The following is a 16,516-nucleotide window of genomic DNA, read 5'->3' as shown; positions in this document are numbered from 1 at the left end:
CACATAGTCCTTGGTAAAAATGTGTGCATCTCTTCAGTGATAATTGAAGCTTTTCTTTTGGATAAGATCTATTGGTGGTTTTAAAGATTAACTGAGATAATTATATATATAATATATATATATATATAATCATATATATAAATATATATATAATATATATAATATATAACATATATAATATATAATATATATAATATATAACATATATAATATATTATATATAATATATAACATATATAATATAATATATTATATATATAATATATAACATATATTATATAATATATATTATATATATAAAGGGCTTAGCACAGTACATAGCACATACTTGTCAAGCTACCATTTATTGAACGTTATTATTTACTAAACACAATGATGGCTACTTGATATGCAATGGGACAAACCAGAAAGAATACTTGTTTTGGTGGTAGACAGAATGAAGTTCAAAACCAGGATGGGACACTTACCAGTTTTGTGACCATATTGGGTTATTGAAAGTGTCTGAGCCTCAGTTTCCACATCTGTAAGACAGATATAAAATGCCTATAATAGAAGATGGTAAAGAAGAAATAAAGTACAAGTACCTGGTACCTATCAGGTTTTTGGTATTATCATTTCTAAGTATCTCAAGAACCTAGTAAAATTGTCAGCCTTGAGAGGCTGACCTGTATAGACTACATCACCAGGGTTCTCCAAGCCCACAAGCTTTATTTCAGGTTTGGCCAAAGGGAAGCCCTTACAGGAAGCTGTGGGAAGGGGATGACAGCGAGCTCAGGGGTATATTCCTTTGCCCTCTTCCCTGTGAGACCTGGCTCTGTGTCCGTTTACCAAAAGTCACAATTCTTCACAAGCTAGCAGACTGCACCCAACTCTCTCTCCTGCTGAATTCCGATAACTCTCTCACGTTTCTCTTCAGGTACACCAGTGGTAAGACCTCAACTGCCACTGTCTCTAGGTTATTGCGCTCACCTTTGTAGCTCCCCTAAATCCACACATTAGTGAATCATCTTGCTGAAATACCTCTCTCTGAATCATCTTACTTAGAGTAGGTCTTCACTTTCTTTTTGGGACCACCAATGGATTTTACTTCCTTTCTCCTCAGCCCTACATCCTCTCTCCATGAAATATATGAGCATTAGATGTTCTTTTAGTTAAAAACAAAACATTTTAAACAATGAAGATGAAAGACAAAAAGAGTAGTGAAGTGGTCCTATACTTGGAATCTGTTACCAAGATAACTGGTTTGACTTATGAAAAAACTTACAGAAAATAGTATTTGTAAACAACCATGCTGAGACTTAGGAAGAGTAGTGTGGACAAGAAACTCTACCCTTGACTGCTTAACCCCTGGTTGATTTAGGGTGCATCCCCTAACTTCTCTCACCCTTAAATCATAATGTAGGCAGATGTGTGGCTGAGACCCTTTTGGCTGTAATAGTGCTGGCCAACAAAATGCTATCTATGGAGGGAGGTTTCATTTTTGGGTTCTTGGAGAGGTGCTTTAAAATTCTTGGTCAAAGGACAAATAGATCAAGGCAGATAATTTTGTCATCTGTGAGTGCTTGGAATCCACTTGGAAGGATCTTCTGGCTGACATTGAGGACATTGCCAGGCAAGATCAGAGTGACTCCTGGTGAGTACTTAGGTGGGTGGTACACCGGCAGGGGAATGTGCCTGGGAAACGTTTGCCTGTTTTTCCAGCTGGAATGAAGCCTAACAGCCCTAGAATAAAATAGCCTGAAATAAGTGGTCCTAGGTAGAAGAATATTATTAAAGAAAAGAATGGAAAATCAGACACCATCAGTGTGAATGTGAAAGCTCTAGCCAGCAGACAATTTCAAACAGCTTTGCAGAGACGTTTTCAGGAGCTATTCAGATGGATTCTGTGTTTTCTTGGACCTCGAGGACTAGACACCTGTATCTAGTACACATGATACCTGTAGACTTTATTTTTATTTTACTTTTTTTAACGTTTATTTTTGAGACAGAGAGAGACAGAGCATGAACAGGGGAGGGTCAGAGAGAGAGGAAGACACAGAATCTGAAACAGGCTCCAGGCTCTGAGCTGTCAGCACAGAGCCCGACACGGGGCTCGAACTCATGGACCGCGAGATCATGACCTGAGCCGAAGTCGGACGCTTAACCTACTGAGCCACCCGGGCGCCCCGATACCTGTAGACTTTAGACAGATGACCTGTGTTTTCTCGGACCTCGAGGACTAGATACCTGTATCTAGAACACATGATACCTGTAGACTTTAGACAGACGACCTGTTCTCACTCTCTGCTTTTTGGCATTGAGAATGAGCAAGGAGAGCTCTCTCCCTGGGTGGGAGAGGTTTTCCTAATGGTTAAAGGAAAAGTTTTGGTTCCTGGTTTAGAAGTGGCCACACACCACCCTGATTAATTATGTTTTAAAGGATGTGAGTGAAACTTTCTAATTGAAGAGAAACTGGATGGGCTTTGCTTTTTTCTAGGAGAAGAAACTCAAAGTGCTCAACACTTGAAACAATAGATGCCAGGAATTAGAGGAGAATAACAATAACATCTGACTCAGATCTGTGAATGGGGCAAAGTCTTCCTTGCTTCTTCATATACCTCTGATTGCCTCATCCTGCTGTCTTTCACACATCATTCAGGCATCTTGTGGCTTTTCTTTATGCTGCTATTAATCTCTTTTTTTGAAAGAAGTGACAGACTGCAGACACCACACACTTTGTTGTTTCCACAGCCTAGTCACTCTTTTCAATCTCAGGTTCCAAGAACACCAAGCATAAGGTCCTTTCCGGAAAAATACAAGACCAGGTGTGCGTGTGTGTGTGTGTGTGTGTGTGTGTGTGTGTGTGTGTCCCCCTTTGCCAGGGAGATCTTAACTCAGAAGAAGAAATATAGGATTTGGAGCAGATGTTCTTGTTAAATGTTTACTATCTATGCCATTTGGACAAATCTCTGCCTCTCTGAGGCTCATCTGTAAAGTGAGGCTGTTATTAAAACTCACCTTACATGATTGCTGAAATGAGTAAATTGAACAATGTATGTTGACATGCTTTGCAAACTATAGTTTACTAGGTAAATATTAGTTGTAATTAATATGATCCATGTAAGAAAAACACTCTCATTCCTTTCCAATTGATCTGTTTTCACATTGTCTTTTGATGGAATAAGCACTTTGGGGAATTTACCTTTGTGAAATTGATTGATTCATATTTATTAAACATCTGCTTTGTTCAAGGACCTGTGCTACATGCTATGGAAGATTAAAAAAAGGTGACTAGCTAGCAAGCATGGTTCTTGCTGTCTTGGATCATACAAACTAGTCAGGGATTTAAGACACTCAAAAATAACTAGTTTTCTCACCACAACCTGTTTTTTCCACTTTATGTGGCCCTAGTGGTGTTGTGATCATGAAGCACTCTCTCCTTTTCTCTCCTTTCCTGTTTTTAAGGGTATTAGCTGGAGTTCTTTGATTGTTAGGCAACAGAAATGAACTCTGGCTGAGGTAAGCAAAAATGAGAATTTGGGTGGGACAGTAAGGCAGGTAGAGTTAGAAAGTGTTTTAGGTAAGTTCTCTAAAAGCAGAGCCTGACACAAGGATTGAAGTGCCCATGGTTTATTGAGGGGTTGCTCTTCAGGAAAACTTGTAAGGAACTGAGGGGAGTGGTATAGCTAAGAGCAAAGAGCTATGCAAAGATGTGGTCTTAGGTAAAGTCTACATTTGGCTTGGAGGTGTATATATACCTCCCTATCAGTCAATCATTGGCTACCTTCAAGTGGGGGACACTGAAACCTCCCAGGCATCTCCGAATGAGATATCCCAGTCAGCCAAGGGCAATGTGCTAGGGAAAGTTGCAGGTATAAGCTGTTAGATGCAGCACACACAGAGGCTGGGTAGTAGATACACTAGCTGATAAAGGGGTTATAGATGGGGTACCACAGAACTACTATAGAGGAGCAAGAAGTTAAGAGTCAGGAGAGGTCAAGACCCAGAGTGCTTTGAGGGATATAGTGGGTCTCAGTATCAGAATGAGTTATTATGGTATTAGCATGAATGAGAACCAACCACCTTCCCATTAACTCCTCTTTCTCTCTTTCTCTCTTTCTTTCTTTCTTTCTTTCTTTCTTTCTTTCTTTCTTTCTCTCTCACATTAGATAACACACTGTGTAGTCTTGGCTTCAGGAGTAGAAGTCAGTGATTCATCACTTACATAAACACTCAGTGTTCATCTCAACAAGTGCCCACTTTAATGCCCATCACCCATTTCCTTCCCCCTTCCCCATCAACCCTCAGTTTGTTCTCTGTATTTAAGAGTCTCTTATAGTTTGCCTCCCTCTTTCTTTTTTTATCTTATTTTTCCTTCCCTTCCCCTATGATCATCTGTTATGAGAGATATCCCACATATGATCAAATCCCACATATGAGTGAAATCATGTGATATCTGTCTTTCTCTGATCGACTTATTTGGCTTAGCACAATACCCTCCAGTTCCATCCATGTTGTTGCAAATGGCAAGATTTCATTCCATTTCATCACTGAGTAGTTATCCACTGTATGTATGTGTATGTTTGTGTGTGTATATATATGTACACAACACATCTTTATCCATTCATCAGTTGATGGACATTTGGGCTCTTTCCATAATTTGGCTATTGTTGATAGTGCTGCTATAAACGTTGGGGTGCATGTGTCCCTTCAGTGACTTTTAAATTAGGGATACAGAGGGAATTGGAGGTCGAATGGTCACTATAGGTCCTTCTGACTTAATTATACATTGAAAAAATTACAGTCCAGCTGAATCATATTGTTTGCCCAAAGTCAGCAGTCAGCAGTGGCAGATCCAAGCCCTGAGGCAAGTCTGCCTTGCAGACCCATGCACTTTCCACCACCTTACATTACTTCTGGTGCTGCTCTTCACTGTGCCATCATTCTTAAACATTGACTCTGATATCACATCTGATGCAGATGTGGTTCTCACCACTGGGTTTCAACACCACTAAATCTAAGAGTGTGTCTTTTGTGGATTTAAATCTTTCTTTTTCTTTCTTTCTTTCTTTCTTTCTTTCTTTCTTTCTTTCTTTCCTTCCTTCCTTCCTTCCTTCCTTCCTTCCTTCCTTCCTTCCGTCCAATTTAGTTAGCATATAGTGCTATGATTTCAGGAATAGATTCTAGTGATTCATCCCCTATGTGTAACACCTACTGCTCATCCCAACAAGTGTCTTCCCTAATTCCCCTTACTTATTTAGCCCATCCCCCCCCACCCACAATCCCTCCAGCAATCCTCATTTTGTTCTCTGTGTTTAAGAGTCTCTTATGTTTTGTCCCCCTTTTTGTTTTTATATTATTTTCCTTCCCTTCCCTTATGTTCATCTGTTTTGTATCTTAAATTCCTCATATGAGTGAATCATATGATATTTGTCTTTCTCTAATTTCATTTAGCATAATACCCTCTAGTTCCATCCATGTAGTTGCAAATGGCAAGATTTCATTATATTTTATTGCTGAGTAATACTCCATTGCATATATATACATATATATATATATATATGTATATATATGTATATATATATACCACATCTTCTTTATCCATTCATCTGCTTAAATTCAGATTCCAAAACATGAAACTCTGATTGGACATTAGAATAAAGAAGTTCCTCTTTTCTGTGGGTCACTAATCTGGGAGGATACAAAATAGGAATTGAAGTAAATCAATCTGTAGTAGGAGAAAATGAGGCCATTCTCCCCATACCTAGAAGGGGACAAAGCTTAGAGACGGAGTCTAAGATCTAAATCTTCAGGCATGGTTTCATCCATGATAAAGGCAGCATCATTCCTTAACTTCCCAGTTAGTAAGTCCCTTTTGGTTTAAACTACCATTTATACCACTTGGAATCAAATGATTTGCAGTAGGCAGAACATTTTGGCCCTCTGATGCTGCTCCTGTGAATGTTATGCTACATAGAAAAAGGGATTTTACAAATGTAATTAAGGTTGCTTAATCAGCTAGTCTTAAAATAGGGAGACTATCCTGAATTATCTGGGGCTGGCCTGATCTAATCACACAAAGCCTAAAAATGCAGAGATCTTTCTGCCTTGTAGCAGAAGAGTAAGTCAGAGATTTGAGGTGCTATTGGCGGGTTGAAGATGAACCACATGTCAAGGAAATGAGAATCTTAGTCCTACATTAACAAGGAAATGAATTCTACCTCAAAGTGGAACCTTCCTCAGAACTTCTAGATAAAGTCCCAGCCCAGCTAATACCTTGATGTCTGCTTTATGATCTCTGAGTAGAGATATTTTGAGAGATGTTATGCCTGCACCTCTGACCCACAGAATTTCAAGGTAGTGAGTATCATTTTAAGACTGTGAATTTGTGGTTATTTGTTACAGCAGCAATAGAAAACTAATATATGGGCCAAATAAGTGGTACTTTTTCATTCAGCAACATTTATGGAGCCCCTGCCTGGTGTCTAAATGTCTAGAGCCACATGGACACACGCACTCAATACTAAAAGTAAGAAATTTTACAAGGCTCCTCTTCGAGGCTTTATGGCCTCTTGATAAAGAATGTTTGCTCCAATACTAAGTTCCATGTTTTATTCGTCTGTTTGGTGAAAACTTCCTGGCACACAATAGGTATCAGCTCCTATTTGTTCTATTAAGCTGAATGGTTTTATAATACTGTTGGCTCAACAGTACACAGTGCTAGAGAGTAAAAAGCTAAAGACTTCATTGTATGTTGAAAATCATGCTTTAGAGAATACTTTCTGGTTCCTGGTTTGGCTTTCAATTTATATTATAGGTAAAGATGAGAAAAATCTTTTAAATGCAATGGGTTTTTTCTCTCTCGTAAAATACAGTATTTCTACTTTGGTTCTGGAACTAAGATTAACTGTGAGTCTTTATGGCTCATGATTCAAATTCTCTAAACATCAGCATATGATTCAGGTGTAAAGCAAACTCAGCAATTATATCTGCTCAAAATTTTAATATAATTATGCATAATTAGTGCTCTTGCCTTAGTGTGACTCATATTAGTGTCCAATCCAGTTACCAATATTTATCCCCCTGTAACTATTCCAGATTGTACAGGGTGTCCTGGTCCTGCCTTTGCATTTTGATACTCTAGAATAAAGTTCACACATATGCCAGGCAGGTGTCTGAAGCCTGCCTCCTCATTCTTTTGATCTCCACTAGTTCAGTTATCAGTTCCTCTCCTGGGGCTGGTTTTGGGAACTTGCAAACAACTGGTCCTGTACACTTTGCACTAACTCCAAACTGTCTCCTGACTGGCTTATTTTCCCTCCTTTTACCACCTATCTCTCAGTTGAGAATGGGGATGCACCTTACATGACCCCAAGCTCTCTTTCCTTATGATTCTTGTACTTGTGAGGAAATATCCAAGTGCTCATAAATGTTTATATCTTTCCATAGGGTAGTTAACTACTGTTTCATAATTCAGAGCTGTTAAGAGTTTAGGGTTTCAGTAACTTTGATCCATATAACATATCTGGTCAAAACCAAACAAATAAATAAAAAAAAAAACTATTCTATCATGATTGATTCTGTTTTTACAGATGTGCCATTCTTAACGTACTGCTGTCCTTGGAATCATAGCTTCACATCTGAAAAGGGGCAATAGCATTAAGTAGCAGTTTGGGTCTTTCTTTGACATATTCCCTTGAGAAGTGTTAAATGTTGCCATTCTTGACAGTTCGAAAGCAAGTCATATGGTTGATATTTTGCCAATGAGATAAATGTGGAAAAATGTCACTTTTCCTTTAATTAGTTCTGTCAGTAGAAACTTGGCAAGAGATGATAGTAAGGAGATATTGGCATTTAGGCATGTTCATATTTACTTTTGTGATTTAGAATTATGACGACTTTCATGTATCCTTACAGTGACCCTGTCTGGTTTAGAACTTCTGAAATTCCAGCATCAAACCTCTTTCCCATTCCTCCAGAGACAGCAACATTCACCAACATTGGAGTTTTGATCAGATACAGGTACACAGCCATGAAACTGATTTTATTTTATATTAATCAAATAAAATTTATGACTTGAAAAATAGGTCTTTTATTTTCTTTTCCTGAGGAAATTTGCTGCATAATTTGATCTGTGTTTAGTTTTTTGTTTTGTCTTTGTTTTTTCAACTCTTCACTGTATTTTGCATGATAAAAGGTATTGTTTTCAAATCTAAAGTCAGTGGAGCTGGTTCCTTTTTCCTGTCCTATTAGAGAGCCTTGGAACACATGTATGACTATGGCTTTTTTTTAATGTTTTTATTTTTTAAAATTTACATCCAAATTAGTTAGCATATAGTGAAACAATGATTTCAGGAGTAGATTCCTTAATGCCCCTTACCCATTTAGCCCATCCCCCCTCCCACAATGCCTCCAGCAACCCTCAGTTAGTTCTCTATATTTATGAGTCTTTTCTATTTTGTCCCCCTCCCTGTTTTTATATTATTTTTGTTTCCCTTCCCTTATGTTCACGGAATACAGTGTGCTGTTTCGAAGTGACTATGGCTTTTTGCTTTTCTGGTTCAAATTACTAGAATTCAGAAAGCCTTGGCATTCTATTAATAGAAAAACCAATGAAGAATTGGTTTAAAAACTGATTTAAAAATATCTAATTTGATTAAAATACATGATGATTCCATGAGGAAAAGAAGGTAACAGGCTAGTTAGGCTAGGAGAATGACATTGAACAATAGGAACAGGTACTCTTTATAGAATGCCTTATCTGTACCTGAAAATTTACATGAATAATTTTACCTTTTGTTTCTTATAATATGGTGGGCCAGGTATGCAGAAGTAAGGAATTATCAGGCTCAAATCAAGACAGGTGAAGATAAAAATCCAGAGAGCTAGGCTACCTCTAGATTTTCATTCTGTCTGGAGGATATTTAATGAACCTAGTAACCTTCAGCTTTCTCACAGAGTTATGAGACAGGACACAAAACTCAGGTGTGAAGTCTAATAAACGAGCCTCTTTTAGAAAGCTGGGACAAGAGCACTTTGCCCTCAGTATAAAGGTGAACTGGAAAATGCTGCCTGCCCCACTTAGAGACAAATATATGGAACATATGGAAAAGAGTAAGAGACACAAAGGAGAGAATGAGATATCTACCACAAGATTAATTGGCATTTTATAAAAAGATAATACAGAGAATGGGAAATTTTTCCAGAATTGTTTAAAGACATAATTACTCAGATACATAAAGCCAATGAATCCAAAGCAGATATTTAAAAAAGAAATGTTCACTGAAACACGTTAGCTTGAAACCAGAGAACACAGGAGGTTCCGGAAGATGGCGGCGTAGGAGGACGCGGGGCTCACAACGCGTCCTGCCGATCACTTAGATTCCACCTACACCTGCCTAAAGAACCCAGAAAACCGCCAGAGGATTAGCAGAAGGGAGTCTCCGGAGTCAAGCGCAGACTAGAGGCCCACGGAAGAGGGTAGGAAGGGCGGCGAGGCGGTGCGCGCTCCACCGACTGGCGGGAGGGAGCCGGGTCGGAGGGGCGGCTCGCCGGCCAAGCAGAGCCCCCGAGTCTGGCTGGCAAAAGCGGAGGGGCCGGACAGACTGTGTTCCGACAGCAAGCGCGACTTAGCGTCTGGGAGGTCATAAGTTAACAGCTCTGCTCGGAAAGCGGGAAGGCTGGAGGACAAAGGGAGGGAGAGCTGCTGAGCCCCCGGATGGCAGAGCTCAGCTTGGCGGGGAACAAAGGCGCCAGCGCCATCTCCCCCGCCCATCCCCCAGCCAAAATCCCAAAGGGAACCAGTTCCTGCCAGGGAACTTGCTCGCTCCGCGCAAACACCCAACTCTGTGCTTCTGCGGAGCCAAACCTCCGGCAGCGGATCTGACTCCCTCCCGCTGCCACAGGGCTCCTCCTGGAGTGGATCACCTAAGGAGAAGCGAGCTAAGCCTGCCCCTCCACCCCCCGTGCACCTTGCCTACCCACCCCAGCTAATACGCCAGATCCCCAGCAACACAAGCCTGGCAGTGTGCAAGTAGCCCAGACGGGACACGCCACCCCACAGTGAATCCCGCCCCTAGGAGAGGGGAAGAGAAGGCACACACCAGTCTGACTGTGGCCCCAGCGGTGGGCTGGGGGCAGACATCGGGTCGGACTGCGGCCCCACCCACTAACTCCAGTTATACACCACAGCACAGGGGAAGTGCACTGCAGGTCCTCACCACGCAAGGGACTCTCCAAAATGACCAAACGGAAGAATTCCCCTCAGAAGAATCTCCAGGAAATAACAACAGCTAATGAACTGATCAAAAAGGATTTAAATAATATAACAGAAAGTGAATTTAGAATAATAGTCATAAAATTAATCGCTGGGCTTGAAAACAGTATACAGGACAGCAGAGAATCTCTTGCCACAAAGATCGAGGGACTAAGGAACAGTCACGAGGAGTTGAAAAACGCTTTAAACGAAATGCAAAACAAAATGGAATCCACGATGGCTCGGCTTGAAGAGGCAGAGGAGAGAATAGGTGAACTAGAAGATAAAGTTATGGAGAAAGAGGAAGCTGAAAGAAAGAGAGATAAAAAAATCCAGGAGTATGAGGGGAAAATTAGAGAACTAAGTGATACACTAAAAAAAAATAATATATGCATAATTGGTATCCCAGAGGAGGAAGAGAGAGGGAAAGGTGCTGAAGGGGTACTTGATCAAATTATAGCTGAGAACTTCCCTGAACTGGGGAAGGAAAAAGGCATTGAAATCCAAGAGGCACAGAGAACTCCCTTCAGACGTAACTTGAATCGATCTTCTGCACGACATATCATAGTGAAACTGGCAAAATACAAGGATAAAGAGAAAATTCTGAAACCAGCAAGGGATGAACGTGCCCTCACTTATAAAGGGAGACCTATAAGACTCGTGACTGATCTCTCCTTTGAAACTTGGCAGGCCAGAAAGGCTTGGCACGATATCTACAGTGTGCTAAACAGAAAAAATATGCAGCCGAGAATCCTTTATCCAGCAAGTCTGTCATTTAGAATAGAAGGAGAGATAAAGGTCTTCCCAAACAAACAAAAACTGAAGGAATTTGTCACCACGAAACCAGCCCTACAAGAGATCCTAAGGGGGATCCTGTGAGACAAAGTACCAGAGACATCACTACAAGCATAAAACATACAGACATCACAATGACTCTAAACCCATATCTTTCTATAATAACACTGAATGTAAATGGATTAAATGCGCCAACTAAAAGACATAGGGTATCAGAATGGATAAAAAAACAAGACCCATCTATTTGCTGTCTACAAGAGACTCATTTTAGATCGGAGGACACCTTTAGATTGAGAGTGAGGGGATGGAGAACTATTTATCATGCTCCTGGAAGCCAAAAGAAAGCTGGAGTAGCCATACTTATATCAGACAAACTAGACTTTAAATTAAAGGCTGTAACAAGAGATGAAGAAGGGCATTATATAATAATCACAGGGTCTATCCACCAGGAAGAGCTAACTATTATAAATGTCTATGCGCCAAATACCCGAGCCCCCAGATATATAAAACAATTACTCATAAACATAAGCAACCTTATTGATAAGAATGTGGTCATTGCAGGGGACTTTAACACCCCACTTACAGAAATGGATAGATCATCTAGACACACAGTCAATAAAGAAACAAGGGCCCTGAATGATACATTGGATCAGATGGACTTGACAGATATATTTAGAACTCTGCATCCCAAAGCAACAGAATATACTTTCTTCTCGAGTGCACATGGAACATTCTCCAAGATAGATCATATACTGGGTCACAAAACAGCCCTTCATAAGTTTACAAGAATTGAAATTATACCATGCATACTTTCAGACCACAATGCTATGAAGCTTGAAATCAACCACAGGAAAAGGTCTGGAAAACCTCCAAAAGCATGGAGGTTAAAGAACACCCTACTAACGAATGAGTGGGTCAACCAGGCAATTAGAGAAGAAATTAAAATATATATGGAAACAAACGAAAATGAAAATACAACAATCCAAACGCTTTGGGATGCAGCGAAGGCAGTCCTGAGAGGAAAATACATTGCAATCCAGACCTATCTCAAGAAACAAGAAAAATCCCAAATACAAAATCTAACAGCACACCTAAAGGAAATAGAAGCAGAACAGCAAAGGCAGCCTAAACCCAGCAGAAGAAGAGAAATAATAAAGATCAGAGCAGAAATAAACAATATAGAATCTAAAAAAACGGTAGAGCAGATCAACGAAACCAAGAGTTGGTTTTTTGAAAAAATAAACAAAATTGACAAACCTCTAGCCAGGCTTCTCAAAAAGAAAAGGGAGATGACCCAAATAGATAAAATCATGAATGAAAATGGAATGATTACAACCAATCCCTCAGAGATACAAACAATTATCAGGGAATACTATGAAAAATGATATGCCAGCAAATTGGACAACCTGGAAGAAATGGACAAATTCCTAAACACCCACACTCTTCCAAAACTCAATCAGGAGGAAATAGAAAGCTTGAACAGACCCATAACCAGCGAAGAAATTGAATCGGTTATCAAAAATCTCCCAACAAATAAGAGTCCAGGACCAGATGGCTTCCCAGGGGAGTTCTACCAGACATTTAAAGCAGAGATAATACCTATCCTTCTCAAGCTATTCCAAGAAATAGAAAGGGAAGGAAAACTTCCAGACTCATTCTATGAAGCCAGTATTACTTTGATTCCTAAACCAGACAGAGACCCAGTAAAAAAAGAGAACTACAGGCCAATATCCCTGATGAATATGGATGCAAAAATTCTTAATAAGATACTAGCAAATCGAATTCAACAGCATATAAAAAGAATTATTCACCATGATCCAGTGGGATTCATTCCTGGGATGCAGGGCTGGTTCAACATTCGCAAATCCATCAACGTGATACATCACATTAACAAAAAAAAAGAGAAGAACCATATGATCCTGTCAATCGATGCAGAAAAGGCCTTTGACAAAATCCAGCACCGTTTCTTAATAAAAACCCTTGAGAAAGTCGGGATAGAAGGAACATACTTAAAGATCATAAAGGCCATTTATGAAAAGCCCACAGCTAACATCATCCTCAACGGGGAAAAACTGAGAGCTTTTTCCCTGAGATCAGGAACACGACAGCGATGCCCACTGTCACCGCTGTTGTTTAACATAGTGTTGGAAGTTCTAGCATCAGCAATCAGACAACAAAAGGAAATCAAAGGCATCAAAATTGGCAAAGACGAAGTCAAGCTTTCGCTTTTTGCAGATGACATGATATTATACATGGAAAATCCGATAGACTCCACCAAAAGTCTGCTAGAACTGATACATGAATTCAGCAAAGTTGCAGGATACAAAATCAATGTACAGAAATCAGTTGCATTCTTATACACTAACAATGAAGCAACAGAAAGACAAATGAAGAAACTGATCCCATTCACAATTGCACCAAGAAGCATAAAATACCTAGGAATAAATCTAACCAAAGATGTAAAAGATCTGTATGCTGAAAACTATAGAAAGCTTATGCAGGTAATTGAAGAAGATATAAAGAAATGGAAAGACATTCCCTGCTCATGGATTGGAAGAATAAATATTGTCAAAATGTCAATACTACCCAAAGCTATCTACACATTCAATGCAATCCCAATCAAAATTGCACCAGCATTCTTCTCGAAACTAGAACAAGCAATCCTAAAATTCATATGGAACCACAAAAGGCCCCGAATAGCCAAAGTCATTTTGAAGAAGAAGACCAAAGCAGGAGGCATCACAATCCCAGACTTTAGCCTCTACTACAAAGCTGTCATCATCAAGTCAGCATGGTATTGGCATAAAAACAGACACATAGACCAATGGAATAGAATAGAAACCCCAGAACTAGACCCACAAACGTATGGCCAACTCATCTTTGACAAAGCAGGAAAGAACATCCAATGGAAAAAAGACAGTCTCTTTAACAAATGGCGCTGGGAGAACTGGACAGCAACATGCAGAAGGTTGAAACTAGACCACTTTCTCACACCATTCACAAAAATAAACTCAAAATGGGTAAAGGACCTGAATGTGAGACAGGAAACCATCAAAACCTTAGAGGAGAAAGCAGGAAAAGACCTCTCTGACCTCAGCCGTAGCAATCTCTTACTCGGCACATCCCCAAAGGCAAGGGAATCAAAAGCAAAAGTGAATTACTGGGACCTTATGAAGATAAAAAGCTTCTGCACAGCAAAGGAAACAACCAACAAAACTAAAAGGCAACCAACGGAATGGGAAAAGATATTTGCAAATGACACATCGGACAAAGGGCTAGTATCCAAAATCTATAAAGAGCTCATCAAACTCCACACCCGAAAAACAAATAACCCAGTGAAGAAATGGGCAGAAAACATGAATAGACACTTCTCTAAAGAAGACATCCGGATGGCCAACAGGCACATGAAAAGATGTTCAACGTCGCTCCTTATCAGGGAAATACAAATCAAAACCACACTCAGATATCACCTCACGCCAGTCAGAGTGGCCAAAATGAAGAAATCAGGAGACTATAGATGCTGGAGAGGATGTGGAGAAACAGGAACCCTCTTGCACTGTTGGTGGGAATGCAAATTGGTGCAGCCGCTCTGGAAAGCAGTGTGGAGGTTCCTCAGAAAATTAAAAATAGACCTACCCTATGACCCAGCAATATCACTGCTAGGAATTTATCCAAGGGATACAGGAGTACTGATGCATAGGGGCACCTGTACCCCAATGTTTATAGCGGCACTCTCAACAATAGCCAAATTATGGAAAGAGCCTAAATGTCCATCAACTGATGAATGGATAAAGAAATTGTGGTTTATATACACAATGGAATACTACGTGGCAATGAGAAAAAATGAAATATGGCCTTTTGTAGCAACATGGATGGAACTGGAGAGTGTGATGCTAAGTGAAATAAGCCATACAGAGAAAGACAGATACCATATGGTTTCACTCTTATGTGGATCCTGAGAAACATAACAGAAACCCATGGGGGAGGGGAAGGAAAAAAAAAAAAAAAAAGAGGTTAGAGTGGGAGAGAGCCAAAGCATAAGAGACTGTTAAAAACTGAGAACAAACTGAGGGTTGATGGGGGGTGGGAGGGAGGGCAGGGTTGGTGATGGGTATTGAGGAGGGCACCTTTTGGGATGAGCACTGGGTGTTGTATGGAAACCAATTTGACAGTAAATTTCATATATTAAAAAATAAAAAAAAAAAAAAAGAAACCAGAGAACACAAAAGACAAAGAAAGTATCTGTAAGGTAGTCAGAAGTAGCAAATGGGTCACTAGTAAGAGATGGTTGATGGTTGATAGCTGATTTCTTATGGCAATAATGGAAGCCAGAAGCCAGTGAAAATAATTGCCAATGAAGAATTTAATTTAATGTGCAGCTGTATTTAACTTTATATAAATGGAATCATACGTAATGCATGCATAATATATTTTAAAGTCAGTTTTAAATTAAACTTTAATTTTGACATAATTGTAGATTCACATGCAGTTGTGAGAAATGCTACAGAGAGATCCCTTGTACATTTTACTTTGTTTATCTCAATGATGACATATTATAAAAATGTACAACTATGTACAATAGCAACAACCATGATGTTGACATTGAAGTCAAGGTAGAGAACAGTTCTATCTCTGCAAGGACACCTCATATTGCCCTTTTATAGTCACATCCACTTCCTCCCACCCTCCACTTACTATTTAAGCCCTAGCAACCACTAGTATGTTCTCCATTTCTATACTTTTGTCATTTTAAGAGTATTATGTAAATGGAATCATGCAGTATTTAACATTCTGCAGTTGACTTTTTCACTAAGAATAATTCTCTATAGAGTTACCCAGGTTCTTGCATGAATCAGTAGTTTGTTCCTTTTTATTGCTCACTAGTATTTCACTGTGTGAATGTAACAAAAATTAGAAATTCTTAACTCAGTAAAAATATCCTATGAAACAAAGGCAAAATAACATTTTCAGGCAAACCTGTATCAATATTACTTCCAAAAGATTATCACTAAGATAATTTCTAAAGGATATATTTAGGCAATGATGTAAATGATTCTAGATGGAGAATCTGAGATTTCGTAAGAAAGTGAGCAAAGATATTGGTAAACTTAGAGATAGGGATGAGAAGTAGGTTAAAACCAAAATGCTGAAATAGCAAAGCTAAAATACTAGAAAACAACCAAACTTAAGTTGGAAGGGAAATGAATGAAGTTAAAATTGTGTTGTGTGGGGAGGTAAAGACATTTATCTTTATGGCATATATGCTGTAATTTCTAGGAAGACCAGTAAAGGAATAGAAGCAGTACACAACTTAAACTGCTAAAGGAAAATAGAAGTGAGAAAAAATAATCAATTTTTAAAAGATAAGAAATGAGAGGGAAAGGGAATATGGAAAAAGCAGAATGCATAGAAAACACCAATTAAGATAGCATATATAAGTAAAAATGTCAGTTACAAAAAATATACATGTAAAGGAAATGCTTTACC

The 16,516-nt window shown here is 39.3% G+C and overlaps 1 protein-coding gene across 1 annotated transcript in view; it reads right to left on the bottom strand.

Moving 5' to 3' along the window:
- Positions 1-1,035, bottom strand: part of LOC125921550 (non-histone chromosomal protein HMG-17-like) — a 3,879-nt gene extending 2,844 nt beyond the window's left edge. Inside the window, exons 1-2 of the mRNA XM_049629164.1 lie at positions 970-1,035; positions 468-543 (exon numbers count right to left, since the gene is read on the bottom strand). Of these exons, the coding sequence (XP_049485121.1) occupies positions 468-543; positions 970-1,035 (142 nt within the window). The remainder of the gene's footprint in view (positions 1-467; positions 544-969) is intronic.
- Positions 1,036-16,516: the final 15,481 nt, after the last annotated feature.

This window comes from Panthera uncia, chromosome C2, assembly GCF_023721935.1.
Source record: "Panthera uncia isolate 11264 chromosome C2, Puncia_PCG_1.0, whole genome shotgun sequence".
NCBI classification, from domain to species: domain Eukaryota; kingdom Metazoa; phylum Chordata; class Mammalia; order Carnivora; family Felidae; genus Panthera; species Panthera uncia.
This window is presented reverse-complemented; position numbering and strand designations above follow the sequence as displayed.